General features: G+C 36.8%; 1 protein-coding gene across 1 annotated transcript in view; it reads left to right on the forward strand.

Moving 5' to 3' along the window:
* Positions 1-1,655: 1,655 nt before the first annotated feature.
* The window catches only part of trim71 (tripartite motif containing 71, E3 ubiquitin protein ligase), a 36,481-nt gene continuing 24,198 nt past the window's right edge, over positions 1,656-13,938 (forward strand). The window contains exon 1 of the mRNA XM_079837771.1: positions 1,656-3,196. Within this exon, the coding sequence (XP_079693897.1) occupies positions 2,474-3,196 (723 nt within the window). The 5' untranslated portion in view covers positions 1,656-2,473. The remainder of the gene's footprint in view (positions 3,197-13,938) is intronic.

Raw genomic sequence — 13,938 nt, forward strand, 5'->3', positions numbered from 1 at the left:
GAAATAATGAGAGAACAAAAGGATCTTCATGTCCTAGAACATGTTTACCAACCTTTTTGTCTTATGTAACCCCACGGCCCCATCAATAATGCTCAATCACCCCTTCATCCACACCAAACCAGAACTGTGTTCCTTTGAAATAACATTATGCTCCATTTCATTTAGTGCTATCACCATAAGTTATCAAATAGTAATTAATCATTGTTTTATTTAAACAAAAAAGAAAATTATGCTTGATATAATTTAGCATGATCCTTAAAAAGTATATTTTCCCTCAAAATGGAGCTGAAAAATCATGAATCATTGTTTTATTCAAATAAAGAAGATAATATTAAAATAATAATAAAAAACATATAGCCTACTATACCAGTGATGCTAATAAAATAAATAAAATAAAACTAAATATTATTATGCTCCATTTAATTTAGTGATATCACCATAAATAGCTAAAAAAATCATTAAACATTGTTTTATTTAAACAAAAAAGAAAATGATGCTTGATATACTTTAGCATTATCATTATAAAGTACCTATATTTTCCTCAAAATGGAGCTGGAAATCATGAATAATTGTTTTATTTAAACAAAAAAGAAAATAATGCTTGATATCATTTACCATTATCATTATAAAGTATATTTTCCCTCAAAATGGAGCTGAAAAATCATGAATCATTGTTTTATTCAAATAAAGAAGATAATATTAAAATAATAATAAAAAAATATAGCCTACTATACCAGTGATGCTAATAAAAATAAATAAAATAAAACTAAATAATATTATGCTCCATTTCATTTAGTGATATCACCATAAATAGCTAAAAAATCATTAAACATTGTTTTATTTAAATGAAAAAGAAAATGATGCTTGATATACTTTAGCATTATCATTATAAAGTACCTATATTTTCCTCAAAATGGAGCTGGAAAATCATGAATCATTGTTTTATTTAAACAAAAAAGAAAATGATACTTGATATCATTTAACATTATCATTTTAAAGTATATTTTCCTCAAAATGGAGCTGAAAAAATTATGAATAATTGTTTTATTTAAACCAAAAAAGATAATATTAAAATAAAAAGATATACGACAGTAATGTTAGTAAAAAAATAAAATATGGAAAGTAATAAAATAAAATAAACTTTCATCTAGCCTTTAGATCAACTAACCAGTGTTATTTTAGATTCATTAAGATACTATAGCCTATAGTTTTTATTAATATTTAAAACATTAAATATTTTTTTTATTTTAATTATTTTATATGAATTATTATAACTATTATGTTTCAGTAATTTTGTTGTGTTTATTGTCATTTTTAGTAGTTGCCTTTTTAATAATATGTATGTATTTTTATATAATATTATATACATATATTTAGATATTTTAGTAGCCTATATAAAGTAAACAACTTGACAACTAGCTGAAATAAAACGTTTTTTATATTTTAATTAATTTCAGTTAACATTTATTTTATTAAACAGAAATGTTTTTATAGTGTTACATTTTAGTTTTAGTTATAACCCTGATATTCTGCTGCTCATTAAAAAAAAATCAATTTTTGGTCACTGAATATGTTAGCTACTAGCTATTTTATTAGTCAATGCCATGCCTAACCCCGCCCCCTCGTAACACAAACCCCGCCCCTGTAGAGTGTTCACAGGCGGAAGTGCGCTCTCTGGGCATTTTTTAGTATGGACGCGTTCTCTTGATGGTCACGCGTACGCGCGAGCGTCATTCCCAATGAAAATGAATGCGGATTGAAGCGGGGAGAGCGTTTGTTTTGCGCTGTGAACGCGAGACGAATATGGGCAGCTGAAACCTCGGGAACGAGTGGAAACGAAATGTTGAATGGTTACTTTATTCCCCTCGCGAAACTGTTACTGTAAGCGGACTCAGAGAAGTTAAAGGGGCTTTTCAGCCTCATCACAGTAACAGGATCTTGAGGGGCCCTGCGTGCTAACGAGCTACATGGGACATACTTTGAATTATTTAATTTCGGCTCGCGCAAGCGCGAATTGAGAATAATGACGCGCTGATGGTAGACTAAAGCGCCTTCATGGAAAACGGACATATTTGCGTTTGGAAAGGACAAAACTGACACTGTACCGAGCGCGTTTGGCCCCTCTCGTCATGCGGCGGTGGGGGAGGATCGGAGCAGGGACCTCGCAGCGGATTTCATGTTTCGCAACAATGTTAATGCCCCACAACGAGGGATTATAAGGCCTCAAAATGACACTTGGTCTCCAAATGGTTAAAGTGCACTCGAGAAGTTGCGTATAGAGTTTGTTCTGCGAATCAGCTAATAAAGGTAACGCAACCAGAGAGCCAAATTCAGTCTAAACTTATTAAACGGGAATGTAGATATATCGCGCATCTTTGAATGTAGCTCACAGTAGGATCATGTACACTCTATGATCTGCTTAAATTGATCAGGGAACCATTTCGGCAGCCTTCGTGTATCTTAACGCGTCTTTATGTGTGAAGTTATTCTGTGGTCCTCTGCGCAAATGGCGTCTTTCCCAGACTCCGACCTGCAAACATGTCCGCTGTGCAAGGAGCTGTGCGGCTGCTCTGCTCCGATCTCCTCCAATTCATCTACCTCCTCCTCGTCCTCCCAGACCTCCAACTCCTCATCTACCTCATCCACCAGGAGGCTGCACGTCCTGCCCTGTCTGCACGCCTTCTGCAGGCAATGCCTGGAGGGCCACCGCAGCCCCGGTGACCCTCTGAAGCTCAGATGCCCCACATGCGACCAAAAAGTGTCTTTGTCGGAATCAGGCGTGGACGCGCTGCCCTCCTCCAACTTTCTCTTCAGCAACCTGCTGGATGTGGTGGTCTCTGCTGAGGAACAGTGCAAGAACGGTCGGTCGTCTTCATCGGTGGTCCATCACGGTGGGCTTCTGAGACCCCAGCACCTCTCAGACCCCCAGTGCAGCTCTTGTGACGAGGGCAACCCCGCTACCTCCCACTGCCTGGACTGCCAGGAGTACCTGTGCGATAACTGCGTGCGCGCCCACCAGAGGGTCCGACTCACCAAAGACCACTTCATCGAGGGGCTGATGGAGAGCTTACACCTGGCCAACCGCACCAACAACTCCAACACCCCGGTCAACATCTCCCAGTCCTTCCATAGCAGCTTCTCCATGCTGAATGTTTTCCAGGAGAGGATGGAGTTCTGCCAGCAGCATGATAACGCGGTGAGTTGGATCTGCAGTCATTCGTGTTTCAATAATTTTGTCTAGTGGTTAAAGATCTGATCCGCTCTCTGGAAGGTTGTAGGTTCGAACCTCGACCGGGTTTGACCGAGAACCATTACTGGTGTATTCACACGTTCACTGCAAACTGTAGTAAGTGCTTTGGATAAAACATCTGCTAAATTGGTCCTCGTTATTAACATTCAGATCTACTAAAAGGTTGTCATAGATGCACAACCTTGTGGTTAAGGATTTATTCAAGATTTAGGGGAACATGTGGAATAATTTAAAGTGAACCGTTAAAAACCCATATTGGTTCGCCACTAATCTGGGAGGATGTCATCTAAAATTTCTTTGGTGGTTTTGTGGAGCTTACATTTCATGCTGAAGACTGAAAATAAAGATCATAGAGAGCAGCCAATTATTTTGTTTCCTGTATGCAGAAATGAATTTAAATCAGTTTACGTTTACATTTATTATAGATATAGATAGAGAGGGAGATAAATATATTTTAGATGTTTATTTTTTAGGTATAATTTCAGTTTTTTGAATATGCAATTAGATTTCAATAATAAAAACATAATCATTATGAATTTTAATGATTTAAAGTGAATGTAAATGATTCATTGGTAACATTAAGGTTTCATTAGTTAACATGAACTAAGAATTAGTACAGCTTTTATTAATCTTAGTTAATGTTAATTTCAACATTTACTAGTACATATTTAATAACAAAAGTTGTATTTAAGTTAATGCACTAAACTAACATGAACAAACAATGATCAGCTGTATTTTTGTGAACTGTTTGTTAAGATGAATAAATACTGTAACAAATGTGTAGCTCATTGTTAGTTCACGTTAATACATTAACTAATGTTAATACTGTTAAATTTATTTATGTAAAGCTATTTTCCTATCTAAATGGTCTCAAATGTGTGTGTAGGGTTATTTTGGGTGTTTAGCATAAAATGTGTATTTCTAACTTGACAGTGATTAACTTTTGTATCATTAGTTACTTATAATTAACTTAATTTATGCAAACCATGAGTCATAACAGTATTGAAGTACACAATCGTGAATATCACTTCAAACACTGATCATCTCCATTTATCAGTTCAGATGGTTCATATCTGTTTTTAAAAAAAGTGTTCCTGACCATTCATCTGTTTGAGGGTTTTAAATAACAGGCCCTTTTCATGTTGGAAGTTATTCTTTCAGACTTTGATCACCCTGTCATGATGCTTTCTAGAAATCGCAGCACTTTATATTTTTACCAGTGTTATGGATTCCAAAGCAATACGTAGAGCAGCTGCGTATAGTATAGCTTCAGGCGTCCATATGTTTTCTAGATTGATGTGAGAGCTCTTGCTGCTGTTTCATAGTTTTTTTTTTCATCCAGGTCTTCATCTGGGACATGCTGTTCTCTGTTTGAGCATTGTTACATAAACATTCATATATAAATTCTCACTGTGATTTCACCTTTGCACTGTACTTCACGTTGGAATATGTTTAGCTGGTAGAGCCCTAACGTTGTTGTCAACAAAATTTAATGAGAAACATACTTTTTTGAATTCGGAAATAATTTAAAATAGCTTTTTTTCACAGGTATTTAGTTAATACTGTTAATACAGGTGATGTCAATGAAGGTATGTAGTGGTAATTTAGCGTACTTGTATAATTTAACAATTAACGTATATTAATGTAAATGTACTGTTTTTATATATAATTTTATGTACTGATTTATTTGAATGTATTTATATTTTGTGGTGATTGTTGCTAAAGTTTCATGTTCCAAAGTATTATTAATGATATTTTATTTTCTACCACTGATAAATATTTAAGTGTTTCCAGTATGAAGACCGGAATTGATTTTAAATCGGTTTTAACTTTAGATTTTTTTTGTTCATAATTTCAGCTAAAAAAACTGGAATCATTTTACAATAATAAAAACACAATCATTATGAATTTTAATGATTAATACATGCTATTATATTTATTATTGCAAAGTTATTTTCTGATCTAAATGAGCTCAAATTAATGTGTGTAGACGTATGTATGTGTGTATAATTTCATTTTCTGCACCAATTTTGGTATAGATTTGTAGCCATTTTGTTTTAATGTTTTTATTTAACTACTCTGAAAAATAAAACATTAGGTAAATTATTTTTTTTTTTAATGGTGTTAATGATTATTAGTAAATGATACATTAACACATAGCATGTAGCCTTCAAATATTGTTCACATAAACATTGCATTAAAAATATCGGTCACACTTTAGATTAGGGTCCAATTCTCACTATTAACTACGACTTTTGTCTCCTAATTACTGCTTATTAATAGTTAGTAAGGTAGTGGTTAGGTGTAGGTATCGGGTTGGATTAGGGATGTAGAATAGGGTCATGCTGAATAAGGCATTAATATGTGCTTTATAAGTACTAATAAACAGCCAATATGTTAGTAAATGTGCATACCTAAAGAAGTGTTACCAGAATATCTAATGAAAAGGAAGCGCATTACGGACATTATGTACAGAAAGCAAGCAAAGAGCTCTCCCTTTTTAATCAATAAAGCTGATATAACTTCAGTTCATCAATATTTTATTTTAACATTAACAACTAAGTAGTATTAGTATTAAAAATGCCATGTTTCTCATTGAATATATTTTGAAAATATATCATTTTTCAGGTTTTTTTTTTTGTCTGCAAAATAAGCCTACATAAATTCGTCACATAGGCTATTTGTATATTTTCTCCGTGTGCCAGGAGTTTTTATAGTACAGTGGGCATGTTAATGTCTGTATGCTGGTGGCACCAGCTGTGTGCTGTGAGCACTCATCCTGCTTGCCTCACATATAGTCCACAATGCACTGCACCAGCCAGAAACACTCCACACCATCCGTCAGCCTCCATATCCACACAGAGGGACTTTTCGCTGAGCCCTCGTGTTTTTCAGGGCTACTGTCATAAACAGAATAGCTTATTCATGTTCCTCTGACATTATGAAGAAATTAACTGTGACTTAGGGCCTAACTCGTGTCATGACTAATAACATGACATAATTCAGTGTCGTATCTGTAGCCTACCGAGCATGACGTGATATCAGTTGCCAAGGCCATATTTTCCAGCGATATTTTCTCCCAGGGTACATTTAATTGCAAAATTGAGATTTAAGCTAGATTTATGTGTCATGTTGTTGGCTTCATAGATGCGTATGTGCTGTGTTTATGGAAGAAGAATGAAGAAAAGTGTGTAGTAATGATTTCTATAGAGAGTGGAGTTAAACCTCAGTAGGGGGGGAAACAGGAAGCTCTTGCTCGGAGGCTGTGTCTATGGAATGCTATGACATCAGTTCCCAGAAGCCACCTGGGAGACCAGTGGGATTCTTAATCATTGTCTACATCTCTGTCTGGTTAGTTTGGTTGGAGTGAGCCGACCTGGCCATTAGATGCTTTTTACATTCCTGTTTCTGTGTGTGTGTGTGTGTGTGTGTGTGTTTGTTAAAGGTGAAGAAATCCTCCTGGTGAAAGGTCAAACAGTAGTGTGTGTGTGTGTGTGTGTGTGTGTGTAAGCGCACTGGGTTGGCGAGTAACACCCAGCCCCATCCTCCCCCTAAAGCGACTTAGAGTTGTACATTCAACAGTGCTTTCAGCCTTCATGACATCTGCTCCTTTACTTAGACCCATTTAAACAATACAATAGGAAAGCTTATTATTATTATTTTGGAATTGTAAGTCTTCAGATGTGAAACATTTTGCACTCATAAGCCTGAAAACGCTGAATCCCGATCTAAAATCTTCATGTTCTCTTCTTTAATTAATGGAAGGACTAATGGTGTCCATCTCTTTGTTTGAAAGTAATTGCCTTTGCATTATTCATGCACTGTCCACACTGTCCCAGCACTATCGACTCCTTTTGTTGCGTAAAGGACTGGTCTATTAGGATGCATTTACACTGCAAGCCTAATGCCCAGATGCAATATTTTTCATGTCTTTTCTTTTTTGTGTCACCCGTTTACATTCACTTAAGACTTAAATGACTGTTTACATCGACAAGGTCTAATATATCTGGAGAAAGCTGTCAGCATGTCCTATTCATCTCAATCAGATAAAAATGATTTAAAGGAGTAGTTCACTTCAGAATGAATAGTTCCTGATATTTTACTCACCCCCATGTCATCCAAGATGTTTGTCTTTCTTTCTTCAGTTGAAAAGAAAATAAGTTTGAGGAAAACATTCAGAATTTTTATCCTGCTTACGGTACTTCCACACTGTAAAAGAATATTGTTGGTTTAACTTAAAAAAGTAAGTAACCTGATTTTTGAGTTCATTGAAATTAAATATTTGAGTTCATACAATGAAGGAAATTGGTTTAATAAATAGAAACTCAAAATATTATCTATTAAATGTTGTGATAAATCATTAAAATAGCACTTCATTATTACAAATAAAACACACAATTAGAAAATATGCTTACAAAATCTTTTAATAATATTTGAATAAAGGGTGATGTCGATTCTCAAATGTTCATTGCATTAACAACATTTTTTTATTTCAATGAACTACATTTTAAAGGGTAACTAAACCCCTGCTTAGAGCTTAACTCCACCCACTGGCAAATTTTGAAAAATGCTGGAAAAGTGGGCAGAGCCCAGCGGAGACAGAGGGGACGAACCAAGGGTGGGGCTGAGCGGAGGGCGTGCACCTGAGACCCGCAGTGACGGATTGATTGACAGCTGTCTGACTCGCGAGTCGCAAAGATGGAGAATGGCTGGAGTGACGCCAGCTTTGCAACAGAGCGGTCATTTCTCCTACTATCACCTGAAGTGGAGGAGGGTGGATTGTCTGTAGACACAAACCTGGAGCCTTATCAATGCGAGCCGCTGGCTCAAACTGCGTTAACATCCGATGCAGACGATGCTAGTGAAGCAGCAGCGCAAGAGAACTGACCTAATCTATGAACAGTTAAATCCTTACACTAAATGCCACTAAAAATAGATCAGATATCTGATATACATACGATGTATTTTCATTCAAATTAACTGAATCCGCGCAGGACCAATAAGTTCAGACTTAAAAGCCTATTATAAACAGATTTCCTCAAATAAGTTAAGACTATATACGCCAGCATGTTACGGTATTGTTGTTCATTACTGCGTCCGCGGCAACCACTTGCGTGTCAGGGTTTGAAAGCGCGTCTCATGTATGAAATTATTAGGGATGCACCGAAATGAAAATTCTTGGCCGAAACCGAAAACCGAAAAAGAGGAAACCAAGGCCGAAAGCCGAAAACCGAAACACCGACAGAAATTATGCCAATTATTAGTACCATTGCATTTATGGCTATGACTGTGTACTAACTTTACTAAAATCAAGGCATTGCAATTGCATACATTAATATTAAAGTTTCAAAGAATAAATCAATTACAAGTTATGCCAATATTTATTTAGCACATTGCAACAATGCACAGTATAAAATAAAATTCAAACTAAAATGTTTAACTTGACCCCACTCATTTGTACATTAAATAATAATGTACAGGCCTACTGAAAGGTTTTTAAATTAAATGTTCTCTCATAAAAACAAAGTGCATTTAGGTCTAGTGCATTTAAAAATTTTCTCTGTAGGACTAACGTTACTACAAGAAAGTGCATTCAGAACAAGTGCAACTGCTTAAAGATACAACTATTTTCTCTGTAGGCCTTCAACATAATAGTGTATCAAAGCAAAGACTGCCATAGCCCATATGTTAACTGTAGAATAGGGGTGTAGCGGTACACAAAACTGACGGTTCGGTACAGCAGTTTTACAAAATGGCTTTTTATTTATTTTTATTGGTTTACTGAAGAAAAAAAAGTATCTGTCCTTAAATGAATTAAATTATAACTAAAAGTTTATTGCATATATTGCTCTAAACTATATAGGGAGCCCTTACTTGCACATTAATATTAAAGGTTAAAAACAGAGCCCAAACTATTAGCCTAAATTCAGTTGCTATTTATTTTTAGGTCTAATAATCAACACTCAAATAACATAGTACACAAACATGTACACTTCACATAAGGCAGTTTTTGCAATACCTTCTAAATCTAATTATAAAATAGTTTTTTATCCAATTCGTTGTTGAAATATAATCATTTAAACACAGTGTCTGTCATTTTATTTAAACATACATGAAATAATCAAGATATCATTAACAGGTTAAGTAGAATATAATGAATATAACGGCTAATATAGAGCATATATTTAGTGAAAGAGTTGATTTTTCTAGTGAACTAACAGCTGTGGACACTGAGGTGCCTGAGGTAAATGTGCTGCTACATGACTGTTTAGTTTACAGCAGTTATATTGAGGTCTTTCTGCCGTTGAAACACTGACTGAGCGATTACACCACATATGATACGTGACAGTAAGTTGTAATGTATCCTCAACACACCTTAGATGTTCATTCATGTTTATTCTTAAGGAAGAGATGATCGATCGCGCTCACAGATGATCGCGTTCACGCGCGCGCGCTGCCGCCAGATTGAAGTGTGTTCCGCGCTTAAAACATGCCCACTGTTAAAGATTGCGTTCGGTTTCACAGTGAAGTCTGGTCCTCTTCTCATCGAGAACATGAGCTCTCGTGTGCATGGAGCAGACGTGGGTGTTTCTCAAATATACTGAAATACGTCCACACCGCAAACATGTTGCTTCAGATAAGCACGTGCAGGTCGCGGTTTCTGTTTGCGTCATCACAACATTTCGGCCATGTTGTTTTGGTGATAAAAGTCTTTCGGCCGAAAACCGAAAATGCACTTTTGGGGCATTTTCGGCCGAAAATTTTCGGTGGCCGAATATTCGGTGCATCCCTAGAAATTATCTGTATACATGACGGGCGGCAATAATATCGCAAGAAAAGCCTGACGTGTACTGACAACTGCATTATTTAACCGTATTTTCTTCAATACAATGTTAAAGCAAGTGTCAAGTCAGTTTCATTCATAATGTTTCTACTTCATGTAATATGACAGTTCATACTGGAGTGAAGCCGTTCTCATCATGTGATTGGAGGAAACATTTCTGAGGGCGTGGTGAGCTCGTGCTAGGGGCGCGGATAGTGAGCCGTTGGAAGTACCATCCTACGTCACGATGTACCACAACATCCAATAGGAAAATTCAACTGCAGTAGCCACCGTTCAACCTTAAGAGGGCAGCACTTTGGCGGTTTTACACCATATTTTATAGAATTAAAACACTTTATACTCAAATGTCAAAACATTTACTCGAATCAATGAACAGCATTAATAAAGCCCCAGTATTACAGATCATTAACTAAAAAAAGTTGGTTTAGGGTTTAGTTACCCTTTAAGGCAACCAGGTAACTTACTTTTTAAATATTTTTTTACAGTGCACCTATGTCACGTGTTACCATGGGCGTCTGAACCATTGTATGTGGGTGGGACAAGACCCAATCAAGTCAATTCAATTAATTGCACAGCCCTATGATAAACTCCCTTAAATAGGCGCTTTTACATTTCGCTTTGAAACAAAATCTTCCGTGATCATCTTGTAATTCAGCTCCTCACTCTCGTGATGAATGAGATCTGACTCCTGCTGCTGGTTTGTGCTGCGACTCTCGTTCGGCTCACGCTGCACGTTCAGTTTTTAATTGTAGTTAATCTGATCTCTAACTGAACACATTTTTGCTATAAAATATCAAAATGACGGGGACGGTGGCGCGGTGAACAAGTAATGTAACCGGTGTTATGCCTGAACACTGGTAACACAGACTATCGCAGCAAGCCTAATATTACCCATTATTATCAATCTAAATGAATATACTGTGAAATATAGGAGCTTGTTACTGAACGTAATAGACCTGTGTGTTTTGCATCAGTAGTGCAGTGTCCGTTCTCGGAGCATATAAGCCCTGCCTGCGTGAGGCGTGCCGCTTCTCGAGATTCCTGCCTTTATTAGAGAGAAGAATGTTCAGCCCCCTCTTTCTGAAAAAAAAAAAAGGTATTCGGACCAGCACTAATTATTAAACACACATTAGACGCTTTATTTAGGGGAGCACCCACCCACATTTTTTTTGCTTCCGACGCCCATGTGCGTGACCTTTCCGACGTGATTACGGCATGCGTGGCACATCGCGGAGCAGTGCAAGACGAGCCGTTGTGGTTAAAGTATATCCATTTTTATTTTATTTCGAAAATGACAGATTCGTGTCGCTAGATAAGACCCTTATTCATCGGCTGGAATCATGTAGTGCTCTTTGAAGCTGCATTGGGACTGCAATTTGGATCTATTCGTTAGTTGAGTCCACTATATGGAGAAAAATCGTGGAATGTTTTCCTCGAAAAAACGTAATTTATTTTTTAACAGAAGAAAGACATTGATGATATGGAGTTGAGTAAAATATCAGAATTTTAATTCTGAAGTGAACTAATCCTTTAAGAAGTGAAAATATGTGCATTTTAAATTTTGGTATTTCTTTCTGATCATTTTTCATGAAAACTATGATCCAATAATTAAATGCCCATTACAGTTCTTATCAAGGGGTTAAATTAACTGTTTCACTCACCAGCCAGTAAGTTACTGGCCATACCGGACTTTTAACTAGCCAAAACAAAAAATATCAGAAATAAACCAGATTATCAAAATTGCTGCTTGGATTTAAATAATTGTTGTATTAAAGCTGAATCTGAAGCATTTGAAAGACTTTGAAAGAATTGTTATAAAAACTATTTCTTGTGACTTCTCTTCATTGTAATTTCTGAATTGTAGCTCACTCCAACGTGAATGTTTAATGGTAAACGCATTGAAGATCTGGACACTGTCATTTCATAAAACCATCAGCTGTTTTCTCACGAAAGTCAGTGTACAGAATTCAGCGTATTGAAGCCTCTCCTCATTGACATCCATTAAAAAAAATGGCCTTGTCTCATGGGGATCTAGTCGCACATTGGACGAGAAGCAGCAGTAGGTATCCAAATCCGTAGATAGTGCCGTAGTGGTGCTGCTGGTGTGAAAGCATTCAAAAGAAGCTTCTTTTCATTTGGGTCTGAAACATTCACTGCACTGGTTGCTAAAGTACTGATGCTTTTTGTTTGACTTCCCTCATTGACATTTTCACGTTGTCAGGGCGAAAATTGAGGCTTTAAATCATTGGATGTTCAGAATAGTACTTAGTTTGTACCATATGTCTAATGCCTGCTCTTGGTTAGTGGTGAAGCATGGGAAAGAATAATATCTAAAAGCTTGTAGTCTTCTTTTGCTTAAGGCTTTAGGTTAGGGGTCATCCTAAACAGCCAAAATGGATTCTATGTGGGATTAGTTGGGTCAATGAAGTACCATAGAGACCAACCCCTTCCTTGCTCTCTTATGTGAGCTATCCATCATTTTTTGTGACATGAATGCAGATTCCTTTCCCTTTAGTTTAGTTCCCAACACTTGGAGTTGGGAACTAACACAACGAGTTACTGAGGCTAAGGATGGAAGGGTTGGTTGGCTGGCTGGACATCTTCCATGTTTTCATAATATGTGATCATCCTTTCTTTTGAGCCTTATAATAAAATATTAAATTCAAAGTCTGTTTGCTTAAAACTAACTTGTCTCTTGAGCTGAGCAACACGCTTCAATCTTTTTTCTTTTTTTTGCCATATGCTAAACACTACTGTTCAAAAGTTTGAGGTTAGTCTCTCAGCTGTAATATGAACAAAGTAAACCGTGATCTGGAAAGGCCCATAAGTAACCCATCAACGTTTTATTGCACTGATCTATAACACATTGAGTGTTTAATTCCGGTCTCTGGAACTCCATTACCCTGTGGCTCTTTGTTTGAATCATTTTCATTTGAACTCTTCTCAGAATCTGGTGGTCCATACTTAAATAAACTGAACTCCCAGGAACCAAGACGCAAGCCATATGCAAGAGAGTCTCTCAGGGGTTAACAGGAGTTTGCAGAGTGGGTTTTCCTCATTTTGAGGCAACATTTAAAAGGAATGTGATCACTTCAGCCCATTATGTAATAAATCCCTCACTAATACAACGTCTAGCTATCTATAAGACTTCCTCTAGATATTTCCCTATTTGTAGTCAAAAACACACTCGCGTTTCTAGTCCATACAGTTTTATATCTATAGTATCTTTAAGAGAAAGAGCTTCACACATGGTTTTAACATGGCTTACTATGTTCCATCCTCCCCCAAGCCCTTCATGAAAGCATTTTAAAAGTGTCTGGCCAGAGGCTCTGCCCGGAGCTGTAAAGCAGGATGCAGTGAAAGAGCAACATATGTCTGAACATTTAATGCTGTTAAAGGAAGAAAGACAGATGTAGCCAGTCAGGATGGAGAAAGGGAGTGCACTCAGTAGGACTCACAGTGGAAAGTTTGAGTAATTCCACCAGTCAAAACACGCCACAGCGAATTTTACCAGGCGTCCCACTTCTCCGTCTAGACTTCAGCTGTTTTATTTCAAGGCTCGAACAGCAAGATTTTTATTAAGAGTTATGTAGCAGGCCATTTGTCACATTGAGACAACAAACAGACCTTTTGGTGTCATGGCCAGTCCATCCATTGGGAAGCCGATGAATTTTATGAGCCTGAGATGATATTAGTCTGTATGTGAGCTCGCTAAATTTACAGCTTCATTCATGGAGATGCTGGAAATGCCATCCTGAAATACAGTAGCGTGTGGCACTGGACAGTGGTGCATTCTAATGAAAGCAATTCAAGCCCTTTCCAAGTCTGACTTCATCATTACAGC

This window comes from Gobio gobio, assembly GCF_949357685.1.
Source record: "Gobio gobio genome assembly, chromosome: 15".
Lineage (NCBI taxonomy): Eukaryota > Metazoa > Chordata > Actinopteri > Cypriniformes > Gobionidae > Gobio > Gobio gobio.